The 26424-nt window shown below is 42.6% G+C and overlaps 3 protein-coding genes across 17 annotated transcripts in view; all 3 read right to left on the reverse strand.

Annotated features, from left to right (window-relative positions):
• The window catches only part of TANC1 (tetratricopeptide repeat, ankyrin repeat and coiled-coil containing 1), a 57119-nt gene extending 49367 nt beyond the window's left edge, over window positions 1-7752 (reverse strand). For 3 of the 5 annotated variants that reach the window (XM_064718902.1, XM_064718901.1, XM_064718900.1), the window contains exon 1: window positions 7713-7752. In XM_064718902.1, the coding sequence (XP_064574972.1) occupies window positions 7713-7737 (25 nt within the window). In that variant the 5' untranslated portion in view covers window positions 7738-7752. Of the gene's footprint in view, window positions 1-2618; window positions 2849-7712 lie in introns of those variants that run through there. The other 2 variants (XM_064718905.1, XM_064718903.1) reach the window with 1 other exon arrangement.
• A 3842-nt stretch (window positions 7753-11594) lies between these two features.
• DAPL1 (death associated protein like 1) lies at window positions 11595-18947 on the reverse strand. The gene is made up of 4 exons (XM_064718912.1): window positions 18547-18947; window positions 15059-15146; window positions 13389-13452; window positions 11595-11868 (listed from the first exon to the last, which is right to left on the reverse strand). Exons 1-4 carry the CDS (start codon window positions 18917-18919, stop codon window positions 11749-11751), a joined length of 645 nt encoding a protein of 214 aa, XP_064574982.1. The 5' UTR covers window positions 18920-18947; the 3' UTR covers window positions 11595-11748.
• A 4169-nt stretch (window positions 18948-23116) lies between these two features.
• PKP4 (plakophilin 4) overlaps window positions 23117-26424 on the reverse strand; it is a 62889-nt gene continuing 59581 nt past the window's right edge. For 8 of the 11 annotated variants that reach the window (XM_064718949.1, XM_064718942.1, XM_064718950.1 and 5 more), the window contains 3 exons: window positions 25403-25534; window positions 24652-24725; window positions 23117-24208 (listed from right to left, as the gene is read on the reverse strand). In XM_064718949.1, the coding sequence (XP_064575019.1) occupies window positions 23957-24208; window positions 24652-24725; window positions 25403-25534 (458 nt within the window). In that variant the 3' untranslated portion in view covers window positions 23117-23956. The remainder of the gene's footprint in view (window positions 24209-24651; window positions 24726-25402; window positions 25535-26424) is intronic. The other 3 variants (XM_064718944.1, XM_064718947.1, XM_064718943.1) reach the window with 1 other exon arrangement.

The following is a 26424-nucleotide window of genomic DNA, read 5'->3' on the forward strand; positions in this document are numbered from 1 at the left end:
GACATTTTAGCTATGAAAGGAGACCAAAAGCACCCTGTTTGACTGAAGCACAAACCAAGTGAAATAGAAACTGTGCTCCAGTTCAGACTCTCCTACACTCCAGCAAGCAGGAGATGGACACCACAGGAGACTCCAAAATATCTGTGGAGAGCCCAAACACAGCACAGAGATCATCCCCTGAGCTCTACAGTTTTATACTTAGATAAATAATCTAGTCAATTAAGCATGCTGAAATACCTCTACAGAACTTCTCAAGTACAATGAATACAGAAGGATTAATTCAGTCATGCTAAACAATGAATTTTAAAAGGAAAGGATAGTAGGAGACAGCAGAGCAAACAGACATATTAACATTAGACCACACAATAGATATTCTGCATTAATGAGCAACTGATCCCTTTATTTACTTCCCTTCAGGATAAGATCAGAGAGGTTAAGGCTCCACAAAAACAAACTTATTAAAAATAAATAAATAAATAAAATATGCACTTATCAAACTAAACACAAAACCAAACGTAGTGAGGATCACGTAATGTTCCAGAGGTTGCTTCTGGGGTTTCTTCAGTTTGGTGTTACGCTATGCCTTCAATACTCAGAGGTCAGTTTTCTAACAGTGGTGCTTCCTATACACAAACATATTGTTAAGAAATAAGACCTTACACATTTGGTAGGCCATATGCTGTGATTTTTATTTCCATTGCAGCAGCTTTGTGATAAAAAAACTCTCCAACCTCCACATCAAGTCTTGGGAGCTGAAAGCAACAAAAAGGCTTGAACTAACCCAGTTTTCTCAGACTTTCCCACACATAAAACCTAAAGCTGACCTTTATCTATTTTTCCAGAAAATATGAAGATCTAGCTCCTGACAGAGCCTGAAATACCACTTTTTAGTCAAAACAGGATCCCAACATATAAACCTCAATTTTAAAATAATGGATATAAATTACAATTTACAGATATTTGTGGATGTCATTACGAATAACTAACAGATCAGGCTGATATTCTTACATGCACAGGAGTTTGAAAACTTGCTAAATAATCTTCCACCTTCAAAGAAAGGTTTAATCTTGATAAGGGGAAGAAGTTCAGCTAAAGAAAAACAAACACCTCTGCTAAGACTGCTCAGCTGCCTTCCAACATATAATTCAGATCACAAAGTTGCCATGGCATCAGCTTCAGGACTGTGGTCATACACACAAAATGTCTTTTTTCCTACATACTCTTATGGGAAGCTGAGCAACTCTGGCCATGAAACAAATATGTTTTGGCTCTAAAGCAGATATAATTCATCACTATTTGGACATTCCAATGGTTAGCTACACTGAGAAAGCAAGGCAACCAGAACTTCAGAGCATCCACATAAATGAAGCGCTGAATGCACTACCCAAACAGTGGCAAAAAGAAGCAGTACTTATGTTTACCTTGCTCACTGGCACTATTTAATAATATATTACCATTTTTCACTTAAACAGCACTTATACAGCAGATCAGAACAAATGGGAAAGGTTCATTTTTGGCCACTGTATAATAACAGTGGAAGGAAATTTTCTACGATCTAAGGCATCACACTTATTTCCCAAATTCCCTGGTATTTTCAATTTTTAAGTATCAGGCTATTTTTAAGCAACAGTTATCAAAAATATGAAGTAACATACGACTTCTGCACATACTGAATAATCCTGCAAAACTCTGAAGTAGGCTGGATGAGTAAAACATTTAAAATACTCCAGACCAGCGAACAAACCTCTTGCCAACTGTCTTTACACGCAGCAGTCACAGAAGCCCGAAGTAAACCTCCCACATCCTCAGCTGTTAGCTTTCCAAATGGTGCAAAAGCAGCGGCTTGGTCAGGAGCCGCCATGCAAGGCAGAGCGGGCGAGTGGCACTGCCGCCCGCGGGGCTGCAGAGCGGGGCCCAGGGGCAGGGGATCAGAAAGCTTTAAGAAAGTCTGCTTTAAAATACACCGTTCCTATGCACTATCAGTAACTCACGTAATAAAAACTAATCAACGTATCGTTTTATCATTTTATGCTTGAGATCCCAGCAGGAACACTGATGACATCTAGGGCAGGCCCTTTTGCTCCAGCCGTCAAAACAAGGTCGCTGCCCACAGACACGCACGTGTCCCGTCCCGTCCCATCCCCGCAGCCCGGCTCTGCCCGGGCGTTGTGCCGCTTCTCAGGGGCTCTTCCTCGCCTTCCAATATCGAAACCAAACACAAACACCACCAAGAAAGGAAGTTTTGAAGAAAGCAGCTTTTTTTTTTTTTTTCCCCAGATCTTCAGTGGTAATGGCATGAAAACCGCCCCAGTCACCGAAACGTGACAGTGCGGGCCGGAGAGGCGGAAATCCCGGCCGGGCCCCGCCCGGGCAGCGCCTCCCCCGGCCCGTGCCGGCCCCGGGCCACCGAGGAGCGCTGGGCCACCCCGCCGGGCCCGGGCCGCGCCCCTCCGCGCCCTGCCCCCGGCCCCGGCCCGCGCCTGCCCGACATGCCCGCACACGCTCCTCCGCCACAAACTTTCAGCGGCGGCTCCGCGCCCGCCGACCCCGCGCAGCCCCCGGCCCGGCGCGGCGCGGGGCGAAGAAGGGAAGGGGAGGAAGAGGCAGGGAGGTCTCACCCAGCGGCGGGCCCGGCCCCTCGCCTCGGGCTCCGCGCGCGGCCCAGCCCGGGCTCCTGCGGGCTGGGCAGGCGCGGCGGCGGGATGAGCTCACGGGAGGGGCGGCGGCAGCGCCCGCCCCCCGCGGGACGGGCTGGGGCGGAGCGGGGCCGGGCCGGAGCGCCGGGCGAGGCAGTGCCCGCTCGGCCGGGCCGCCCTTCCGCGAGCCGCGGAGCTGCTCCACCAACACCGACCGCGCAGAGCCGGGCCCGGGCCCGCGGACCGTGCTGCTCGGAGCGCCCCACCGTCCGTGCGCTCCGCCCGGCTCAGCCCTGCTCCTGGGAACCCACTGGCGCCGCTCGGGGCTGGGGGCTCCTGCCCCGAGCCCGCACCGGAGGCCACCCACTTCCACCAAAGCAGCCTTCCGTCAGGAACACGAAAGTAATCGCGTCGGAGCTTATAAAGGCTGCACACGGCAGAAGACGAGGGGAATATAAGTAGTATAAATAATAACACCAGGTCTGGAACAGACTGCAGAGAGAGGTTATGGAGTCTCCCTCCACAGGTGCTTGTATTCAAGAACCGTCTGGACACAATCCTGTGCCATGTGCTCTGGGATGACCCTGATGGATCAGGGAGGTTGGACCATATGAACCACTGCGGTCGCTTTCAAACTGACCCATTCTGTGATTCTGTTAAGATCTGACTGATCCAAGTTACTTTCTGAACTGGATCACACAAGGCATTTCTGACAGCCAGATTTGAAATGCCAGGTGTAGGAGGAACAAGGAGTGTGGCCCTGCCCACAACACAGAAAAAGACAAACTGCGTCCTGGAAAGCAGCACCTTCAAAAGGGTATGGGGCTGCCATGGCAAAACCACATGGCATCAGCGCTGCTGCTCCAAAAGAAGCCAGTGTGTTCTTTACCTGTACAAATGAGGGATCGCAAGCACGTGTAGAGGTGGCATTATCTCTGAACAGCATTCCCAATCTATCTATCCATATTTTCCAAGATACTGAAGAATGAGAGACTGCAGAAGAAACCCACAAAACTAATCTGAAGGCTGAAGATAATGCCGGGCAGCAAGAGTATTAAAATATTTAGCTCCTCAAAAAGACATTTCAGATGGTAGCTTATGAGAAAAAACCCGAGGTGCTGGTAATTTTCCTGTGGGGGCACCCATGGTAACCCCAATAAGCTGTACCAAAGTAGCCGCCAAAGAGCGTTATCTATGGCTGGGAATGTCACACGTGGAGAGATAACTGTCTTACACCAACGGCGTTAGCATTGAAGTGCCTGGTGGTATTAACTATGTTAAGTATAACATAGGTTTCGCAGTGGTGATCTGCAAGCCATTGTTATGAGCACATCAATCAAAAATGTCAGCAGAAACATTCAGTAGATATGTTTTTCTCTCCCAACCTGAAGCTGCTTGCTTCTTCCACCCCAAGTGTCCAATACTGCAGCTATTCCCTGCATAGAGGCCAAAGTGCTTAGCTTTGCTACACACAACCTCTACAATTTCATATAATTAAATACAAAAAGATATCCTCCTCCCACCAGAAAGGAAAATGGAGGGAGAAACCAAAATACATTTATAAATTAATAAGGATTTGCTGTTTTCTGTGCAAACTCTAATTGATTTTCATATGTAATTCATAATGACAAAGCAAATATGAATTTAGCTGCAAAATTACAGTGCCAGAATATTCTAGAACATTTTCTACACTATGCAAGCATTTCACAAGATGTCTTCCAATGTGTCTGTAAGGAGCACAAAGACAATCCATGTATGTGTTCAGAAAGAAGCAACAGGCCGATACACAAGTAGCACAATGTTCTCTGCAGAATATTGGCGATAACTGCCTTGTTTGGTGTCAGAAGAGCAGAGGAACTGGAGACAAGGCCCTCAGGGTGAGAAGAGAAACAGCAATAAGTGACATTAGTCTTCTTTCACTGTCACTTCACCAGCTTGGTAGCTGAAGATTGGTTCCAAAACCAAAGGGGAGAATGCTGTATGCACCTCAGCCAGCAGCAAGTGTACAGTGCCTTTTCTCCAGTGGAGAATCCTCTTAATCACATTCTCTTCCCTACATTTTGCCGCTGTGATGAGGCCTATATCTGGAAATAAAGGAATTTTCCTTCTAAGAAGAAATGTCAAAAGTTTGGGCAGCATTTTATGATTTTGTCTTTGTGTCTGAAATCTGAGACAAGAAACTGAGCTATGACTCCACTGTTGTTGGATCTATTCCTCAGCAGGTCCAGCACTAGCACTCTCTTCCTCTAGATATGAACCCAAGAGTTTTGAAATAGTACTTACAGTCAATTGGATTTAGGTCCTGCTTCACAGGACAGCTCACAATGGATTCTGGTGCTTCTCAGTTTGTCTCAGTAGAGCAAATGCTTTTGATATCAGGAACATAAAGATTTTTGCTCCCATCAGTAGCTTCCTTCTGGGAAATATTTAGCTCACAGCTGTTCTACTTTAACTGTTCTGCCTTCTGCTCCTTCCACTCATTTGTTCAGATGATTTATCCATTTCTAGCCACTGAAATTCTTCAGCTCTTCTTTCTTCTCACAAAGGTTATGGCTCTCCTCAGTCTCACACTTCTCATGCAGGCTTCTAGCAGTTTTTTTATTTAGGAAAACAGGAATCAGATCACACTGAAATAGAATGGCAGCAGTGTTCATTGTGTTAACATATATGCTGGGAGCTAGAGAAATTCAAAATCAGACTTTTCCTCCTTTTCAGCTCAGCTTCAGTGTTATCTTAATTCATGCTTCTCATCTTAACCTACTATTCCAGTTCTTGATTTTGGAAGGTGCTTTCAAGGAAGGTAATTAGTAAATTTCAGAGGTTTCCATTCAATGTAGATGCTTTTATCCCAGCAGATTCATTCTCATGCAACATAATAATTTGGTATTAAATCCTTAATTTACTGATTTTAAGGTAGTAGATTGTCATGATTTTAAACCCACCTGGAGATGAAACACCATGCAGCTGCTGCTCCCTCAACCCACTTTCTTCACCCCCACCCCAGTGGAATGCGGAGGAGAATCAAAGTAAAACTTGCATGTTGAGATAATAACAGTTTAATAATTGAAAATAAAGTACAATAATAATGGCAAATAATAAAAAGGGAAAAAACCAAGTGATGCACAATGGAATTGCTCACCATTGGCTGAATAATGCCAGACCCCCTGCCTCCCAAATTTAGATAGGCCCTTCTGGGTACCTTCCCCCGTTCAGAGACTGGGAATGAAATTCTATGGTGTGGAATATCCCTCTGGTCAGCTTTGGTTACCTGTCCCAGCTCTGCTCCCTCCCAGCTTCCTTTGTGAACCTCCTCACCGGCAGAGCATGACACAAAGGAAAAAACATCCCATTTGTGAGCTGTGCGCTTTTTAGAACAGTATATGAACTTCAACCAGCTAAATTCCTTACAGCCTAGCTCTGCTAAGTGTTTGGACATTCTGCCATCTCCCTGTCACCTCCTTTATTGTCTTTTTTATTCATTACAATTCAAGGCATCAAAACTAATTTTAGAACCAGCAGCTAGAACTTTTGACATAATTGGAGAGCTGCTTGTGGCACATTTACAAGTACTGTCTACAGAAACCTCAACAGACTTTACTGGAGAAGAGTTCAAATGCACACACACCAGACATAAGCAACACACCTGTCACCTGTGCACAGTTTCAGCAAAATCAGTCTAAATTTGTGGTTTTGACTTGTTTTAAGTCAATGTGTCTGTAATTGGAATTCAGGACTGTGCAGCTTGTCACTGGTCTAGCAGAGCTACCGATATGCTGGTCAGTGAACAGACCAAGGCCCGAATTGAGATGAAGCATTCCTCAATTTTGTGTGAAACTGCAACACATGAAATGCAAAGAAATTACACATGGTGAGACTGGGAAGTTGCAATAAAACAGAGCTACAGCACAAGACTTAATTTTAATAAACAAATACTAGCTGTTGTTCAGAGCCTTTGTGCGTTCATTTTATTTATATTTATTTATATATATATATTATATTATATTAATATTTCTTGATTGCAACATATAAAAAACAAATATTTCAGACTCATGCAGCTTAAGGGTAGCTCAGTTTGTTCCAACTCTCTCTTTAACTTTGAAAAAACACACTGAACATGAAAAATTTAAACTAGAAAAAATTTAATAAAGTTGTGATCAATGAAAGTAGAGAGTTGAATTTAAATTTTAATATCAATCTTCATTGTAGTGACTGTTCTATTTCAGTATATGGTAATTGCATATTTTGCAACTAAAATGATACCTATTATATAAAATATTTTTATAATAACTTAAGAAAAGTCTTAATAATTCCTTTACATAATGACAACTTCTGAATTGGTCTCCAGAAGTCAGGCCCAAATATAAAAGAAATACACTGTGTCTTGAGAGGGGTTCAGAAACTTCATCTCTCAATACATAACTGTTGACTGTGGGATGCTATATCCAGCTTTTTAACGTTGCCTGTTTCATGGAGCAATGAATTTGCTATGAAGTGACCACATTCAGAAACATACTATGTAAGCATCTACAAACTGAGAAAATCATACTGAATGGACTCAATACCAACACAGTCTGCACTCTTTCCTGTTCCTTGTGCTGCCTCACCTGTACCTGACTCCAGCTGGGAACCCAGAGACTGGAGGAAGGGTGGGGAGTCTGATACCACTTTTTGCTACCATGGAATTATGGTACCATGGATACCCTTTGTATCTTCACAGCTTCTAGGTAGTCATGTCCCCCATGAAATACTAAATGAGGTTTTTATAAACTTATCTATTCTTTTTCTTTAAAGCTTTTCCAGCATATTAAAATATACCTCTTTGGCAGAAACCAGCAGTATTTCTGAGGGCAGCTCAGCTGGCAGAGCTGGAACAAGCTGTAGGCATACAGCAACCTCTTGTGGCAAATCCACTACACATGTAATAATTAATAACCTTTGAAACTGCATAAGAGTCTCTTGATATGAGGTATAAACCTCTATAAAATTGCTTTAATGAACAACCGGAGAGTTGCAGAGTTTCTGTTAGCTGAACACTCAACAATACTCTGTTGTCATCTTATTGCAAAAGTTCCATACCTTTTTGGTGATTTCTCATGGTCATCTCCTCACAGCACTGACTCCTTCTTCACAGCACAGCCAACAAACTCCAGCTCTCCTCTCGACCAGCTAACCCACTCTTTTGTAGCACTCATGCTTATTGGACACAGCTGTGGCCTATTAAGGGCAGGCTTGTTCCTAATCTTTGGTGATTGGTACAGCTGCAGCTCCTCAGGGGTGAGATTACCTTCTGCACTACCTTTATTTTCTTACATCCTATCCCCCCACAATACTCAGACTTCAGAGCTGTAGTAGTTCTCCTCTTCAATTCTGGAATTAATTAAACATTGGTAGCCCATTATAAATGCAGTATCGGACCAAAAATTCTGCCAATAAGAGAATCTAGAAGTTTTTCATTAAAATTGAGCAAGAGTAGCATAATGGCCACAAGTAGAATCTGTGGCCATGTATGACAAGAACCACAAACATACTATAAAAATACACATTCCTCCAGCCGTCTGACGAGCTGGCTGTCCTGTGCAGGCCGAGGAGGAAAGGGCAGCGAGAAGGTGCAAGGAGGGAAGAGGAGGAATGACAATATGTGAAAACAAGGGTATTCAACAAGAGCAAGATTTTCCAAAACAAGAGTTGCCTTCCTGGGAACACGCTGTGGGAAATGCACCCAACAGGAACAATACTAGTATGGCAGGTGAGACTGATTAGACCACTGAATTTGGGTTGTTTTTTTTTTTTTTTTTTACATTGTAGAAATAAAGTCTTCTATCCTGGAATTAAAGGCAAACTCAGGAAATTATCTGACTTATGTATGCATCACTTACCAGGACTTTTGGGGCTGATATGGCAGGCAGAGGTTACTGTATTAGAAATTATTTGCAGATTTATGCATACCACTTAGAGAGGAACAGGCTGAACAAGTACATCCTGGAACGCACAAAGGCTCTGAACAACAGCTAGTATTTGTTTATTAAAATTAAGTCTTGTGCTGTAGCTCTGTTTTATTGCAACTTCCCAGTCTCACCATGTGTAATTTCTTTGCCATTTCATGTGTTGCAGTTTCACACAAAATTGAGGAATGCCTTCATCTCAATTCGGGCCTTGGTCTGTTCCCTGACCAGCATATCGGGTAGCTCCTGCTAGACCAGTGACAAGCTGCACAGTCCTGAATTCCCAAGCAGCTCTGTCCAGCACCACCCCACCTAGGAGCACTAAGTACTTAGGGGTAGAGTCTCTTCCCTGCCCCAGAGGAAACTCTCCCTGCAGAGAAGTCCAACAGATCATGTGTGTCTCAGGCCATCAAACAGCACATGTGACATTACCAAGCTGACAAAGACAATGAACCAACCAACTTGTACTGAAATCTCTTTTCACAGCTTTCATTGTCCCTTGGCTTCCCATCTCTGTAAGGTGTTTTGAGGGCCACAGCTAATAACAACTGCATATTAACCAACATTGTGTCCTCCTATATGGTGAAACAAAGATCAGGAGCAGAAACACTTTCCTGAAATCATGTCATTCTCACTGAATGCCTACACTGTTTGAAATAGTCCATGAAAATCCTGAAAACAGTCTTCCTGCAGAGGTTTGATTTTTCTAGCAAATCTACTGCATTTGTTCTTTATGTGCTGAATTTGGTGGCAATTCATATTTAAATAATGAAAGCTACGTATTACACTTTGAACTAAATAAAACAAACTCCCTGCAACAGAAGGCACAACAGCCTCATCACAGTATCATCAATGATGGTGCAAACACAAACGGGACACCACCTGACTGAGCAGGACATGGAACAGAACACTTGCCAGGATTTCCTGATCTGCAAGATTCATCTTCTAGCAGAAGAGGAGATTGCACCTGCTCTACATTTGGCAAACCCACAAAACAAAGTTTATCAAAACTAGCCCTCCTAGGTTCTTGTCTGGACCTGTTTTAATACGTGAAGGTTTTACCCAGGCAGCAGCTGGAAGATCCTTTCCATGCCAGCCTGCTCTCTGGCAGGCCATGGGGCACTCCCTGAGCACCCTGCAGCCGTGTTCCACGCAGAGGGAGCCCCGGTGCTGCTGCAGGGCGCACCTGCATCTGCTGGGTTGGGTGGGCTGAAGCAGCTCAGACACGTGGGCTGAGCCCATGCTGCAGAACTCCTGTTTGCACACAGACATGGCCTTGCCAGAAACCCGAGTTACTCAATGTACTTAATTCATCTCTGTGGGACTCACTTGCCAAGTGTGCACTGCACAGAGCAGTGCCTAGGGCTTTCTGACAGAACTGTTCCATCCTTAGCAATGCCTGTATGACTGCCTGATTTGTGCCACAAAGGGATTTACTACAGTTCCCTTCTACACCAAGCACATCCCTCCTCCCTGAACGTACTGCCTTAAACAGTTAAATAACATTCATACAAAGCGATGTTTATAAAGGCCTGAAGAATCAGACCCCTACAACTTTTCCCTAGTTATTGATTTTCTTCAGAAACAAAAAACATAAAGATTAGAATTCTAAAGATTTTACAAACATTCTTTGTATAGGGAGCATGTACTGGCCATCAATACATTGGAGTGCACTGTGCTAATTTTGGCTTTGAGAGCATGGACAGTCATTTGACACATGGACAGCTTTGACTCAAGTCCTGTTTGTTCACTGACATTCATATCAGTATTCACTGCCCTAGAGCCAGCCTGGGGAACAGAAGTGTGCTGTAAACAATAGAAAAGCAGACTGGTTTCCAAATCCCATACCTACAACTTCAACATCCATAAAGTACATTGCTGCTGTTGTCCAGGAAAACACTGATAGTATTTCACAAGTGGCTATCAGTCAGTTATGGAACCAGAGATAAAAAACAGTTGTCTTCAAAGGAGAAGCAGTATTTTAATTTTTCCTATTTATTCAAGCTGTAACCATAATATTTATTGCACATGCTACTTATCATCACCTCCTGTGATCATAATTTAATCCTTCATCAACACAAGGGTATTTACATTTGATGGGTGGATGAAAAGATGCAGACATTAGTGTCAAATGGCAACACTAGCTCTGGGTAACCTTCCCAGGATCCCTTCATTTTAGAGGGAGTATCTCATATATTTGCAATAGCTTTCCACTGCAGTCATGTGGAAAGTGCACTTTGAAAAGAATCCTCATTGACTGTATAACCATTTTTTGAGTGTCACCTTTCACATTAAGCATGAAGTTAAGTATACAATTTTAGTGTACAATTTCACTACTCTGGTTATGCATGGAGCTGAAGCATATTTAGAACATGGGTAGGATTAGGATAGGTATAGTTGGGTTCCTCTCTTGAAAGAAACAACCCAAGAAAAAATTCAGATATGCTGCAAAATGATGGATGGATCTACACATGGGAAAGCTACTCAGACTTCAATGTTTCATAGTACAACAGAATCAAGTGCAAAAGGCTCAAATTTTTTTGCCATCAAAAGGTGGGATTGTTGGTATAATATTACCCTGGTTAAACCTGTTTTTGTTATATGACTTTGGGACCATCATAATGTGGGACTAACATTTAAACTCAAAACAATTACATCTGCCCCAGTCAAAGAGGATGAGAAAATTCAATCCCCACAAATTTTTGAAATTAGACCATGTGATCAAAAATGCAGATCAGCAACAAATGTTGTTTAATCCACCTTGGTTTCTTAAATGTATAGAACTAGTAATGCAGATTAATATTTCTACACTTAAACCAATGTGGTCACCATCCTTAAGTGCTTCCCCTGCAAGACAGCTTGGCTACATGGGCAAAACACCACAAGGAATAAGAAGATTTGTGACTGGAACCACAGGGAGTTTTAAGTGAAACTTAGACTTTTTGGCATTGAGTAATTACTACATACCACTAACACCAGGTTAGACAGAAGCCATGATATTGTAATAAATCCTGAGTACATTTAGTAACTCTTCTCATATTTTATTGTCAGTAACAGAAACACAGCAAGATACAAGGCACACAACTTTTGAGCACTTCACCACAGTGTGCTACGTGCCATATAGAATCGAAACTCACTTTTAAGTAAACATAAGTGTTTTACTGATTATCTTAACATTTCCGTGGCTGTTGAATAATGTAAATTCTTTTAGGCAGTATGAACTTCTCCAAGGTAGGTTGTGGCTTTTGGTGAGCCACTTGTAATGTTGCTGCATGGATTTTGTGGCTCATCTGTAACATTAAAGGGGGGAGAAAAAAGTTGTGATAGAATACAGATTTTCAGCTATTCTCTTTCTAAATTTTATCCTATTAAAGTAGTTTAAAAGGAGCAGTAAAACCTAAACCCACAAAAAGTTGAAGTGATCAATACATAGAACTCATGGTAACTTGGTATATTTAGTTATAATTTCTGTTTTCAAAGTCATATTAGTCTGACTACCTTTAGGGAATTTTTGATTTTTTTTCTTCCCTTGTTTAGTAGCTCATAGAATGAGCTTCCAAGATAAAGAAAACACAGCAAATAATCAGTATGTCAGAGTTCAACAGTAAGTTGAATCAAATTCTTATTTTCCCAGGTTCAAAATCATAATTATTACAGTAACTAACTATCACATTCTAAAGTAGCAAGGAAGTTTCATATACAAGATTGTGGAAACCAGGAGGAGAAGGAAATGGTGGGTCAGAACAGGGGGGATGAGGACAGGTGGAAGAGAAGGAGGATGAGTTGTATCTGTTCTTCATTAAAAAGTCTAAACAAAAATTCAAGATTTACAGGCTAAATCTATAAATACAACTGTTGATAAAAGGCTTGTTTTGAAATTATGCAACTGATGTTTTCCTGAGCTCTAGGGATGAGGAACTCTTGTATGCTTCAGAGTCTGAACATTGCAATCGTATAACAAAGAGATGACAGCTGTCAGATCTTCACATTACTATGCAAACCAAAGAGCTGCTTGTGAAATCAGCTCTTCCAAAGGGCAGGTGTAAGTCTGCACCAACAGCCTAATACGGAGCTGTAAGCATGTGATAAACAGAACAGGACAGGAGCTGTAAGCATGTGATAAACAGAAGGGTCTATCAGCAGCTGTGGGATACAAGATTTTACAGGATCCCATAGTATTCCTAGGGGAGAAGTCAAAAGGTGCTTGACTGAGTGATTTCAGGCCTCAGCTGAAGCAGCAGTAGGACATGCTGTGGCTGTTGTCTCGGGGATCATTCCCGGAGCAGGACACTGGATCACCATCCTGGTGTCCCCTGCACCTGCCAGTCACGCCACCCACCTCCCTCAAGCAGCTCTGATTTCTGCTGGACCCTTACAGAAGCTGAAGTGATTTCCACGGTGGGATAAAGCACTGAAGACAAGGTTTTGCTCTGCACTGTAATCCCAGCTTGGCCAGACACTTAGATGCCACTGGTGATTCTCCCCCGTATTTCACTAGAGCTAGTGCACTATGCCCCGTTACCAGCAGGACACAGCTGCCTGGCTGTGCTTCTCTGCACAGGTGAGCAGAACTACCCAGGGCGCGTTGCACTAACCAGGACTGCAATCAGTAAGGAGAGAAGCCCAGGTACTTTTTAGCCATCTAGCAGCTCAGCCACACAACCACTACAGAAATAGGTTATCCCAAGAACATTTAGTGCCAGATGAAACACCTGCAACTACCAGACACCAGTTTAAGGAAATTTCGCTTTTTAGCATTTTTTTCCTGTTTAGATTTATAAAGAAACCCTGACTCTTCTTTCAGACTTACTTTATTCAGTGCTTCTGCTACCAAGACTCCCATGTTCTGAGGTTTTGTAAAACTGACAATAGCACTGTAAAGCAGAAAAAAATATTTAGCATTTCCATCTCACAAAAACACACAAGCATTTGTCACTTTCATTTTCCAGACTTAATACAAAACATTTTGCAATATAAATTTAGGATTTGGAGCTAAATCTTTTCATCACGTTAAAAACTATGTCATATCAAAAAAGGCATGCTGTTTCAGAATGGAACAGCAGAAAATCTATGACAGGCTCATATTTTTATTCAGATATACAAGCAACTGTATATGAAATATCCTTGAATATCTCAAAAGGAATTTTTTTTTATACACTGTGAAATAACTTCTCAGAAGCTGAGCAGTTTTATCCTAATCCACAAAACATTTTCTTGATTCCAATCTAGACCCATGAAAAAAAATTTACCCTCTGCTTTTGGAGAGTGTTTCCTTTCACAGCAACTATTTGTCAGGCAAGAACTTTTTTTCACAAGATTACCCTATTAACTTCTCCACATTCCAATGAATATGTTACCATGTTATTATTCCATGTTACCAATATTCCACACATAAACAAATCTGTGGATATGAAACTATTTACTTCAGCAACAGGAAGAACTTCAGATGGTACATTCTTCTGATGCTACCATTATATCCACTGACACATCTGCAGCTTAAAATGGAGTAGGGAAAAATCATTATTAAACCCCAAATACCATAAATGTGACTCTTGAAAAAACAGATATTGCTTAAGTTAATGATTCTGTGGATTAGGCAAGGCATTTCCTACCGACATTTCAATTCAGCAGTGGACAGTTTGCTACACTGACAAATATGTTATTTAAGATCTGTTTATACCATTAGGTAACTATGTCTATGGAGAAGACAGCTGCAAAATTACACCCAGACAATTGGCAACAAGTGAAAATAAAAAGCTTCTAATCCCAGAAGAAACCAACAAAAAAAAAATCAAAAATTTCAGGAACATTACAAGTCATTCAAATTTTACTGTCATATCCTTATTTTGGTTAACTTAACTTTTTGTTAAGTGACATTTAAGAAAAGTGCAGGTATTTAGGAAAAATGTTCAGTCTTTGAAAAAGCTGCAAGAAAATACTTGTTTTAATGATCACATCAACTGGTGGCTGTTATTTTAATCAAAATAGAAGTATGCCTTCATTTTTAGGGCAAAACAGCTTGGTTAACCTTATAAAGTAGCAAAACAGCAAAAGCCAAATTAGATCTTAGATTGAAATAGGGGGTATAGCCTATACAGGAGATAAGACTCTTCCTCAGGGGAGTTGATGTGGGTTTAATTTCCTTGAGAATGTGAACAGCCTAAAGTTCATTCCTATTTCACTGGAAACTGTTTGACCATTGCTTTATTAGGCACAGGTATGTAATACATTGTTTTAGTTTCTGGTCCATAAAACATGACAATAGATTGCGAGGCACTATCCTTGGGTTTTGAAGTTGTTGGGTTTTGGGGTTTTTTAAGTCAATACTTATTTCAATATCAGTATTACTTTATCTACAAATTTTACAAGATAATTTAAGAACTAAACTCTTGCAGAATAAGAGTTTTCTTTGTTTTCAAGGATCATTACCTATGAACTTGAGCTACAGGACAGGGGGGAACAGGCCCTGCATTGTAATACCTTGACTTTTCTTTTCCTGGAAGTTTAGCATTTTTCTCAACAGGTCCATTTTCTTGCTTTTTAGACACTCTCATACCTCCAGCTTTAACTGCAAGAAGAAAGTGAAATGTAAGTAAAAATACCTACAGAACTACATACCACATTACATACACAAGAAGAGAATAATTTTACCCAGCATAACCATTAACCAGAAATCATCTTTCAGTATTTTGCTCCATGCTTTACTTGTACACACACTTACACAGGAGTAGCCAAAGAGATACAGCAAAGGCTTCAAAATTCTGTGTCACAGCAGACTCAAATCAACTTCCAGATACCATAAATCAGGAAATCAAGAGTGGTTTCAGGCACCACTAAATGTATTAAACCTCAACACCTTACTATGTTATTATGCATTCTTCCCCAGAAACTATTACATCTCCGATTTGTATTTTAAAACAAAAAAGAAAAACTAACACCATCTGAACACTTTCATGTTTTTGAACAATGTGACTTACAGCAATAAGGGCTTCATGATCAGTTCAGGATATCCCAGAATAAATTTAATAATGCAGATAACAACCAGATGCATACTCATCTTGTACTTGTGTTCCAACATGTTTAATTATATTTTATTAACATATCTGCCAATCACAAAACCAATTAGTACTAATTAAGCTACAGGCAACCTAACAACAACAATTTAAGTTCTGAGGCATATCTGAAAATTGAATTCTGAGCAAAGAACACATAAAGTTGTCTAAAAGATTCTCTTGAAAGAAATACTTTCTCCCTCTTCAGGAGAGCATTTTAAGTTTTAAAACTGTAAGTAAGAAAGAAAAACCTTAGTGTTCTTTTCTCATCCTATTTAGCAGGTTGCTTCACCTCTCAGCAAGACTCCTATTCTGATAGTGAACAATCAAGGCTAGAGTTTTAATTTGAGGGAAGGAGAGAGTAGGGAAAGGTTTCTAGAATTACTTAACCAGCAAGCATGAGAAATGCATTTGTATCCATCTGTAACTAATGCCCGTTTTCTACCAAATCTGACTCCTGACCATGTATTTCCTGGTTGCAGGTTTAATTTTAGAAACAAAAATTCTCCCTCAGTCATGTCCACGGCAGTTTATAAGATCAGAGTTATGCTATAGCTAGACTTGGCTTTTCTCTCTTCCTAAAATGACATACATACAGTTAATTATACTGCTGCATAAGCAGCAAATTCTTTGCCCAGCCATCTTACAGCTGCAAATACACTGGAGACCTAGACTGAACCTCGTCCTTCTGGCAGCCTAACTGCAAAATTAAAAGTATCTGAAATGGAAATTTCAACCGTTTGTTTCCAAGTATCTACCAGCAAAGAGAACTGAGACTCTAAATACCCTCAGCTTACAAGGTGTGAAACTCTTCCTTGTCTTTGAGGCGTCTTCAAACTGAAATGACAAAGCATGTTAAAAAAAAACCCAAACCAAACAACCACAAACCAAATATCAACAACAAACCAGACCACACACAAAAAAAGCACCCTGGCATCTTTCAAGATCTCAGAAATCTTCTCAACATAATTTCTCTTTTTATATAAATTCATCCAGAACACAACACAGGTTATCCCAAGTGTTCTCCCACACACTGATAGGCTCTTGTCTTTTTAGGAACCAGTCAAACCACAAACAGGAAAACCACTAAAATTTTGGAATTAGGTAAAAAAAAATGTAACTGAACCTAGATCTGCAGCTTTTGGTTTGGGACCTTCCCTCAAATGCAGGATTGGCAATTTCTAGATACAAGCATTGTTTTTAGTTTTAATTTAGCAGGGCAAGGAGATCCAGACAGAAGCAGACACTTTAACACTATGAGGCTTTACACAAAACACAAGGGGAGCTAGACAAGGAGGAGAGAAATACCCAGCGTGGGAAGAGATACTGAAACATGGACAGTCTGGAATTATGTCTATTACCACTAGGCCCACAAAACAATGTTATCTATAGTGATTAAACATAACCCGTGTTCCTTTCCATCTCTGCGCTGACTTGGAACTAGCCACTAGGAACAGCTGTCCCACCTGGTCACACACACCCATGGTGGGGGAAGAGTTAAACATAGATGCATCTGGGATGCACCACAAAGCTGTTTTGAAATTTGCTTTCCAAAGCAATAGAGAGGTATGGCAAACTTTTAATACAGAGTTCAATTTTGTGATTTTATAAGTGACCTGTTAGCCATGTAATCCAGCAGCTAAGTGACAAAATCTTCACTGATTTCCATTTTTAAAAGACCATGCATTTTTAAAATAAAACAAGAAAGTAAGGAGGTACACTCCTTTTTATGCTCCCCTCTCAAAAAACAAAAAAAAAAACCAACAAAAAACTAACCAACAGCAACGAAACAACATAAAAACAAACTTGGCTGAACACTGGTCAGAATAAACCACTTATTCTGCTACCTCCACCCCTCGGCCAAGCTAGTCCCCACTGCAGTCACACATAAGCTTCACCAAGACTTGCTTGGAGGCTTGCAAGTCTACAAGTTGCAGAATACTATCATGCAAGTTCAGAAAGACCAGTACCTGCTGCAGGTCACTGACTGCAGCAGTTTAAAGCCCCTTTCAGGTACAGCTCAACTGTCCCTGCCACACACACTGAAGTCCAGGAATGGACTAGAGACAGGATGAAAAATTTATTTGCATCCCAAATTCATGTAAAAGTATGCTAAAAAACCCTCCAAACAAAAATATTTCCAAGAAAACAAAACCATTCAATGGGGTACAGGGAGACAGACAAGTATGTGCTCCTCAGGCACTAACTGCTCCTAATAAACCGAGGGGAAGTCCCAAGTAGTTTAAAGCCTTGTAGTGACGGTTCCTCAAGTATCAAAGGCTGAGCCTGCAGTGGCTGTCCCTGCAGTGACTATCTCCTAGCTCCAAAGGCTGAGCCTGCAGCATCTCTGCGTGTGCCCCCGAACAGGCACACAGGGACGCTGCTCACTCACGGGTGTGGCATGGCCCAGGAGCTGCTCACATTGTATGCATTTACACGCTCCCCTAACAAACACAGGCGCTGCTACACTCGCCACTACGTCCTTAAAATCGCAATACTACATCCTTAGAGCCGCCACACAGACAGAGCGGCGGCTGGAACAGCACGCTCGAAGGCTTCCTCACAGAGCGATCTATCTCGGGGGCGGGGGGGGCTTGGTGGAGGGGAAGTAAGTTCTTCACCTTACTACAGGAGGCGGGGGATACGGCTGCAACATTAAACACAGACATTAAACATGGACACCCATTTCTCTCGCTACATCTCAATAACGCCCGAACACCGAGCGGCGCCAGCCGCACACCCGCCGACCGAGCGCACCCGTGATGGGGCGGTGCGGGACCTGCGGGGAAGAGCGGGCCGCGCACCATAGACTCGCCTCCCCAATTCCCGGTCCTCTCCGCGGAGCAGCTGCATCTGTGTGGGACAGTGCGGCGGCAGAGCCCCCCACACCGCGCCCGGAGCGGCCCCGGCCCCTACCTGCGGGAGGGCGGCGGCCCGGCGGGACACTCTTCCTCAGCGCCATGGCGGAACCGGGAGCGCCGGGAACCAAGCGGGGCAGGCCAGGGCAGGACCACGAAACCGCGCACCGACCCGAGCGGCAGCGCCTTCGGCGGTTCGGAGCGCGCGGGGCGGGGCGGGGCAGGGTCCTGAGAGCGGGGAGCGGTGTGAGGGGCGGTACGAAGCCGATAGTCAGGGGCGGGAAGCGCTCTGAAGGGAGGTGTGAGAGGCGGAGCGGCGTGAGGGCAGGTGAGAGAGGCGGGGAGCGGCGTGAGGGCGGTGTGAGGGGCGGTGTGAGGGCAGGTGAGAGAGGAGAGGAGGGGCGTGAGGGAGCGGCGTGAGGGAGCGGCATGAGGGGCGGGACTTTTAAAAACGTTGCTAAAGAGTCAAAGAACTTGATTTAGTGAGGTAAATCTCACCCGCTTCAATCAGTAGTATCTGCTTGAGACAAGCAAAACATTGTCATTCATATGCCCTCTTTTAAAAAATCCATGACCTTAACAAACATTGAAGTTTTACGCAACATATTAGAAACACAAAACCAGAAAGTAGATACAGGTAATCTGGAATTATTTGCTGTATAAACTCCTCAACATTTTCATTTTCGGTATTTAAAATGACCAAAAAAAAAAAAAAGCCAAAAGAAAAGGAAGGAATTCTCTTTTAATGTTTACCATCTATGTTGTAAATTATATTGCGGATGAAGAAATCTTCATCACAAGAGTTGTCAGTTAGTTGTCAGTTTCTTGAAGCTGTCAGTGGCTATGAGATTTTGTATTACTATCCCGGTAACCGCCGGGTCTCCAGAGGGATGTGGCGGGTGCCGGGCAGGTGTGAGGCGGAAGGCGCATCAGTCCCACGGCGTTCTCACAGCGTTCCGAGGGGATGTGCGTGCCCCGGGGAGGGAGCGCCGCCGGCACTGGCCCTTGCTGCGCTCGGCTTTGAGGCGCTCGGCTTTGAGGCGCTCGGCCGTGCCGCTCTCGGCTGTGCCGTTCTCGGCTGTGCCGCGCTCGGCTTTGAGGCGCTCGGCTGTGCCGCTCTCGGCTGTGCCGCGCTCGGCTTTGCTGCGCTCGGCCGTGCCGCGCTCGGCTGTGCCGCTCTCGGCTGTGCCGCTCTCGGCCGTGCCGCTCTCGGCTGTGCCGCTCTCGGCCGTGCCGCGCTCGGCTTTGAGGCGCTCGGCTGTGCCGCGCTCGGCTTTGAGGCGCTCGGCTGTGCCGCTCTCGGCTGTGCCGCGCTCGGCCGTGCCGCTCTCGGCCGTGCCGCTCTCGGCCGTGCCGCTCTCGGCTGTGCCGCGCTCGGCTTTGCTGCGCTCGGCGGCTGCGGGCGCGCTGCTCGCGGCGCCCGCCGAGGGAGGGCGGCCGTGCCCGTACTGCCGCGGGCTGGGCTGAGCTGCAGGCAGCTGCTGCAACCATCACGCATAATGTCAAAAAGATTTTCCTAGACGGCTGTAAACATGTTCTGCTTTGCTGTGCTAAAGCACTTCATCACAAAAATTTGCTCTTTTAGGGATTCTGAAAGCAAAACAAGAAAGAAGAAAAAAATTAAGTCTCATGATTTATTTGGAATTGTCTTATTATTGGATGTCAATGATTAAAAAAAAGGACAGAGGGAATGTAAAAATAGGATGTGTTTAAGTCAAATCTAAAGAAAGGGGAAATGAAGTAAAAAAAAATGGAAGAGAAAATAGACTAAGAAACCAGTAGGTATTTATAGCACAACAACCACCTTATGAGTGACTACTGTTGGCTTGGATCTTTAAAGCAGAAAAAATTAAAGGACATCCAGTCTAAACTAGATCTCTCTGATATTTAATTCTGTATGTATGAGGCAGGAAATAGTTTTGAAATGCAGCAATTTCCTCCCTAGAAAAGCAACTTACTTTGCAAATATTAAAGTTGATAGTGCTGCAAATCTCTGCCCATAAGCATTTAGCCTGAAGTGGACAATGGCAATTTTGATTGGGAAAATAAATTCTTTCAGGTAAAATGATCTGCAGGAGAGAGAACAAAAGAACTCTGCTCTGAAGTACTTGGCCAGGAGTAAGGGGTTTTGATATTCATGTTTCTCTGCCTCAGCAGAGAAATACTGATTTTTTCAGTTTGTTTACCTGAGCTGTTTGTTACTGCACAGATTGGAGAGGTGAAATTTCATTACTTATCACATAAGGCAGTCATGTAGTGCAGCTTTGGTGCGCTGCCTAAAGCATTAATAATGATAAGGTTTAGTGCCATTGTACATCTGTTCTAGGAATTCTTGGGACAAGCATGGGAACTTGGTTTAAATAAGAAATTTTAAGTTCATGTTGACTTCCTACCATATTAAATATAATATGCCATTTCTTTTTTTCTTTTTCTTCCACCCTCTTTACTTAATTTCCTTTGTCACTTGGTATATCTTTAAATCAGAAGCTGTTGTGAAGTGAAACCATATTTATGTAGTACTTTTTGTTGCATGTTATTCTTGACAGGCAGCCCTTGGCATGACCTCAACAATGCCACTGTGCCAGCTTGGATTTGTAAACCTGATTTTATGTAATGATTTCATTTATTTAGACTTTTTACCTGTTGGAAATTGTTAGACTGGTTTGTCTGGGTGAGAAGAATTAGCAAGAGAATAATCCTTCTGTGGCCGTGGGATAGTGCAGTTGAAATCTCTTGCTTTTCCTGCCATCCTCAGTCCCATTTCCCAATCACATAAATACCAAACTTCAGAGATGTTCATCTGATGCTGGGGATAGATTTTAATGATAGCAATTTGTAAATGAATTAAAAATGAGTTTATATTGTAATGGTTCTGTATATTTTCAGAATGTGTTTTTTTTTCCTAACAGAGGCAGATGTGGGAAAGCCTGGGGACAGACACAGAATTTTAACTGTGATAAAGAGACAACAGTCTTTTAAATTTTCCTGAGTGGTGCTCTCAGCATCTCTCAAATTCCTGGAAATTTCTCCTTTATAATCTATGTTCTACAGGCAGGTTATTAGTCGATTGAAAAGTTTGAAAAGTCACTTGGCAGGAACAAAAATCACTATGCTCCCAAAGCAGACTGTCTGTTCTAATCCAACTAACAGCTATTAGCATAATTATACCCCAGTGTCTTGGGATGACAACCAGACATACCCACATCTAAAACAAGCACTTAGCATGCAGACATGTGGAATACCTTCCTCATGTGTCATATTTTAAATCACACCTCTCTGTTGTTGAGATCTATTGCTCGCTCATGACTCTGCAGTATTTTCCCTTCTCTGTCTTATTCCCAGTATTGCTTGTTTTCAAATGTCAGAATTACTAAGTTGTGGCTACTGATACAAACCGATACTGGTTTTAAATCTGGCAACTGAATGGTGAAATATCACTGCTGCTTTCTTAAAGTCAGTAACAGGTAGGCAATACCTTTTTCAGATGAGTCAATATAGCTGGTTTTAGATGCTCCAGGACCCAATGGAGACAACAAATATTCTGGGGCAGGTATATGGCACTTCTTTGTTTTGTTTTGTTTTTTGTTTATCATGCTTTAATTTCCCCCACCCTTGGTTTTATTTTCTGTTCAGCGCAAAGTTAATAATATTAGATAGTTAAAAAGTTAATAATATTAACTTTTAAAAATATTAATTTAAAACTTTAATTAATTTTAATTAATTTTAAACTTTTTAAAATATAAAAGTTAATAATATTAGAGAGGTCATTTGTGTTAAGTGTCTAAACAAGGAGAAGTAAAGGCAGATGTTTTCAGTGGGGTTTGTACTGATACAATTTTTCACTAGTGCTTTCCCCTTGTGCCTGCTGTTGTTGACAGCTACAGGAATCTACTTGTAGCTACAAAGTCATGTTTGCCTTGTTTTTCAAAAAGATTATTCATGTTTACGTTACCTTTTGTGTTAGTCTTAGATACAGTAACTGAAATGAAGAATGCATGCTTGAGCCCTGTCCTCGGCTGAGATGGATTCTCTTCAGTCTGTTAACTGTGATGGAAAAAATCATTAGCCTTTTCCCAGTGCTCTGCCATCCTTCTTCAGAAGACTGGAAACCCTGAAAACCCAAGGAAAATGCAGTGATGTGGAGCAATAATGCTGGTTACAGACAGGGTACAGGTAATAGACTGTAGACCACAGGAGAGTTTGTGATTTAGTTTCTTAAAATAATCAAACATATGTATTGGAAAGAAATCCAAGCAGACTGTAGTCAGAATGGAGACCATCATTTCTAGGACAGCAAGGTGACCTCAATTTCCTTCAGAGAGCAAGAGGAGGGGTAGAGGAGTGATGGAAAGAAAGCAGGCTAGAGTTCTGAAGTATCTTGGATTGCCAATACCAAAAGTAAAAACAGAAGTCTGAGGAATCTTGGTAGGAAGGTGCTGGATTTAGCACTTTGGGCCACCAGCCTGACACATTCAGGACATTTCCACTGGAGAGAGCTGGGAAAATGGCCCAAATGTTTTGATATGTTTAACCTGCTTAAGAACATGCAATTAGACTTAATTTTCATGGTATTTGTTTCTGAATATCACACAGAGAAAATAATAAGAAAAAAATGAACAGGGAACAGCTTTCCATGGATGAGACTTCCATATTTATTGTTATTCCATGTGCATAGAAAATGGCAGTGAAGTTCCTTATGAAATAGGCAGGGAATGGGAGAGATATGGATATACTGGACTAGACTTTGTGCTTCAAAATTACACTATTCATTTTTTAAAATTTGGGCTCTTTTCTTTTAGAATTCACAAGAATTGAATTGGTTTCAATTCTTGGTTTTGGGTTTTGTCTTTTTTTTTTTTGTGCATGATATTTCAAATTCCTTTTCCAATGACACACTGCATTACAAATGGATGGCACTTGAGACCAATGTGGCATTTCCATATTTACACCAACAAAGAAATTTACATGACGCAGTAGCATACAATCCTGACATTCAGTAATAGCAATAAAACAAGGGCAGCCATTGGATTTTTTTCTGTACAAACTATCAGAACAAGACTTTTATTCACATTAAAAAAATCGGCTTTAATTTGCTCTGACCTACACTTTCCAAATTCATCATACTCAATTCTCAAACCCTTCATCACATCGCCCACACCCTCACCAGACTACAGGAGCTACAAGTAATGATACCTAACACTTAAGCAGAGCAAAACCATCCCTGCCAGCTTTTTCTCCTGACAATTCCTCACTCAAAAAAAACCCCAAAAAAACAAAAACAAACAAAAAACAACCCCAAAACCAAAACCAAGCCACCCCCCCCCAAAAAAAAAAACAAAAAAACCAAAACACCAATCATCCTTTTTCCTGCTTTTCTTTCACTTTCATATTTCTTAACCAAAACAACACGGGGCCATTCCAGTCCTTCTCAAGCCAGACAAGAAGCACGCTGGGTTTTTCTCTCTGTGCTACACCCAGGAGTCAGGAGAGCCCGGGTACTGTTCTGCTCGGTAAGAGGATCGTCTGGTGGAATAAAAGTCTACATAATTGGTGGTTGATTTCAGTCCATACTGTGTTGTGTAATCTGAAGTAGCAGGAAAGTGAACTCGATCGTCAAAGTAAGGGTCCTCGTAGCTGTGTGGGGACTGCAGGTACAACCGATAGGCATCGTAGTTTTTCCTGGTGGTATCTTCTTGGCTGTAGTACAATTGCTGATGCTGCTGGTAAAATGATATCAAAATAAACTTTCAAAAATATAATTAGCAGAGAAAATACTTCACCCAAGTGCAGCTCTACCCATGACAGTAATGTAGGTTCCAAACCTCCATGAAATATACCCAGGGAAATGGAGGAACTGTGTCTCCTCCTACATCACTTGAAGGGAGTAACTCCAAAAGTGCACAATTTTAGAGCTCAAGTACAGTAAGTACAGAACCTGGCCATACCCACCAAAACCAGCCCAAAGCCAATCTGAGTCAGAAAAGAGGTCTCAGATCCCACTGCAAGAAGGTGCTAGAACACGTGACTCATATGGAACCAGCCAGGCTCCAGCAGCCCTGAGGCCCTGCCAGCTCAGTGAGCCAGGACAGTGGAACGGGGATGGGGCCAGAGCCCCAGGCTCAGCCCAGGCAGCAGCGCTACCTGAACACAGCCCTGGGCTCACCTGCAGCCGCCGGTTCTGCTCTCTCGCTGGTGAGGAATAGGAACTGATGTAAATTGGTGAAGCTTTGCTAGAACCTGGGGGAAAAAGGTTTAATGCATCATTTCAGTCTTTATTCATTCAGCCGGAAGTCTATTGGTTTTTATCTTGCCTTTTATGTAGCACCCATACTATTAAATCTGCAGATTTCAGTACCTGCTAATGATACAATGGAATATGAGAATGAAGGCAAATGTCCCTCAGCAGCATTTACAGCAAAGCCAGGAGGCTTATGGTGCTGTTTCTCATTTTACAGACTGAAAATCTTTAAAGCAAGGAGTTGCCTTCTCTTTAGTCACTGTCATCTATTGTTTCGCTACTTGTGTGACATAGTAGGAAGGAAAAGAGATCAGAGAAAAATGAAATCTTGATATAATTTAGTAATATACAACTGCACATTAAAATTTATAACATCATCATTATAATATAATGTACATAATAATACAATTTTCTGTTCTAGTATTTTAAATAAAAATAAGAATTGCAACTGCCTCTCACCTCCCAGCATAGAAAGGGATCTGTTTTACAGTTTTACAGAGGACAGCAGAGCTGGTGACACCCTGCCCTGTGCCACAGCCAGGGAATACAAAGAATGGAAAGGGAAAGCAGCAGCTGGTAGCAAGCAGCCTGCTAATGCAGTAGTCTGTGTACGACTGTGAACTCTTCCCACGAGGGATAGCTCCCCGTTCCAGAAGATGCTCAGCTGGTGTCTTACCAGTGTAGATGTCTTTATGTGCAATGACATCGCCCTGGCTACTGTAATACTGCATAGAAGGGTGCGTCCTGTCGTACTCGGAGCGAGGCTCTCGGATTCCCAACAAAGCCGGGGACGAGGACGTGCTGCCAACTGACAGGAAAAGAGAGGTTCTCAACATTGACAACAAAAGCCTTTTGCACAGCCAGCCTTCCTCACCGCTCCCTGCTCCAAGTGCTCACTACCAGGGGATGGGTAAGGACAGAACAGCCGGAGCCATTCCTGGGTGAACACCCTAGAGCTGCCAGCAAGGTACCAGAGACTGCAAGGGGCAGTCACTGCTCTGTGGTGCTCACAGGCAGACACAGGACTTTTGTGACACTCACAGCCCAGATATGGGACCTTACCATGCTAGGATATCACCCATGTGGAGGCAGAAGATGACACTCTGCTAATGGTGATGGTTTATCTAAGTTCTACTTAAACACAATGCTTAAGGCTACCCTGTCACTTGTCCAACCTACCTGGCCTCAGTGACCCCTGTGTACACAGGTGAGTCCTGGGCATGGTGTGCTCTGGGAGGCCAATGGCCATGGGGGAATCCCAGCAAGGGACCACCGTGTTCCTCAATAAGCAGCTTAATCTCAACTGCTGTTGTAAGAAGTTTGTTCTGCTAAATCCTCCCTGGTCTACATATCCCTTGGGCTTTGTTGGCTCAGAAAGACTCCAGCAACGGGAGTAAACTAGTTAAAAACAATTTCTATAAATTTTGAATCAAAATATCAGTTCAATGATAATCTTCCTCCACTGATGTGTCCGTTACATCATAGCTCAGAATTCTGTGTTTTTATGGATAATTTAATTACTGGTATTTTCCTGGCAGATTCATGGCTAAATATGCATGTTGTTAAAAATCTGACATGGGTCAACATAATAATGTGCGTTTTAATGATGAAGTGACTGAAACAAGAACAACTGTTTCAGGCCAAGCATATCTGTTCCAACAGGCATCTGCTGTGCTCAGCAGGATGCTGCACAGCCCC

Source organism: Zonotrichia leucophrys, chromosome 7 (genome assembly GCF_028769735.1).
Source record: "Zonotrichia leucophrys gambelii isolate GWCS_2022_RI chromosome 7, RI_Zleu_2.0, whole genome shotgun sequence".
NCBI lineage: Eukaryota > Metazoa > Chordata > Aves > Passeriformes > Passerellidae > Zonotrichia > Zonotrichia leucophrys.

Bases quoted from the DNA above. Each gene is read 5' to 3' on its own strand.
- DAPL1 (XM_064718912.1), bottom strand. From the start codon at position 18,919: ATGCCGCTCCCTCACGCCGCTCCCTCACGCCCCTCCTCTCCTCTCTCA. The intron at 15,147-18,546 runs GTAGGGGCCGGG...TTCTTCTTGCAG, and splicing joins GGGCCGCCGCCCTCCCGCAG to TTAAAGCTGGAGGTATGAGA. The intron at 13,453-15,058 runs GTATTACAATGC...TCTGCTTTACAG, and splicing joins CCAGGAAAAGAAAAGTCAAG to TGCTATTGTCAGTTTTACAA.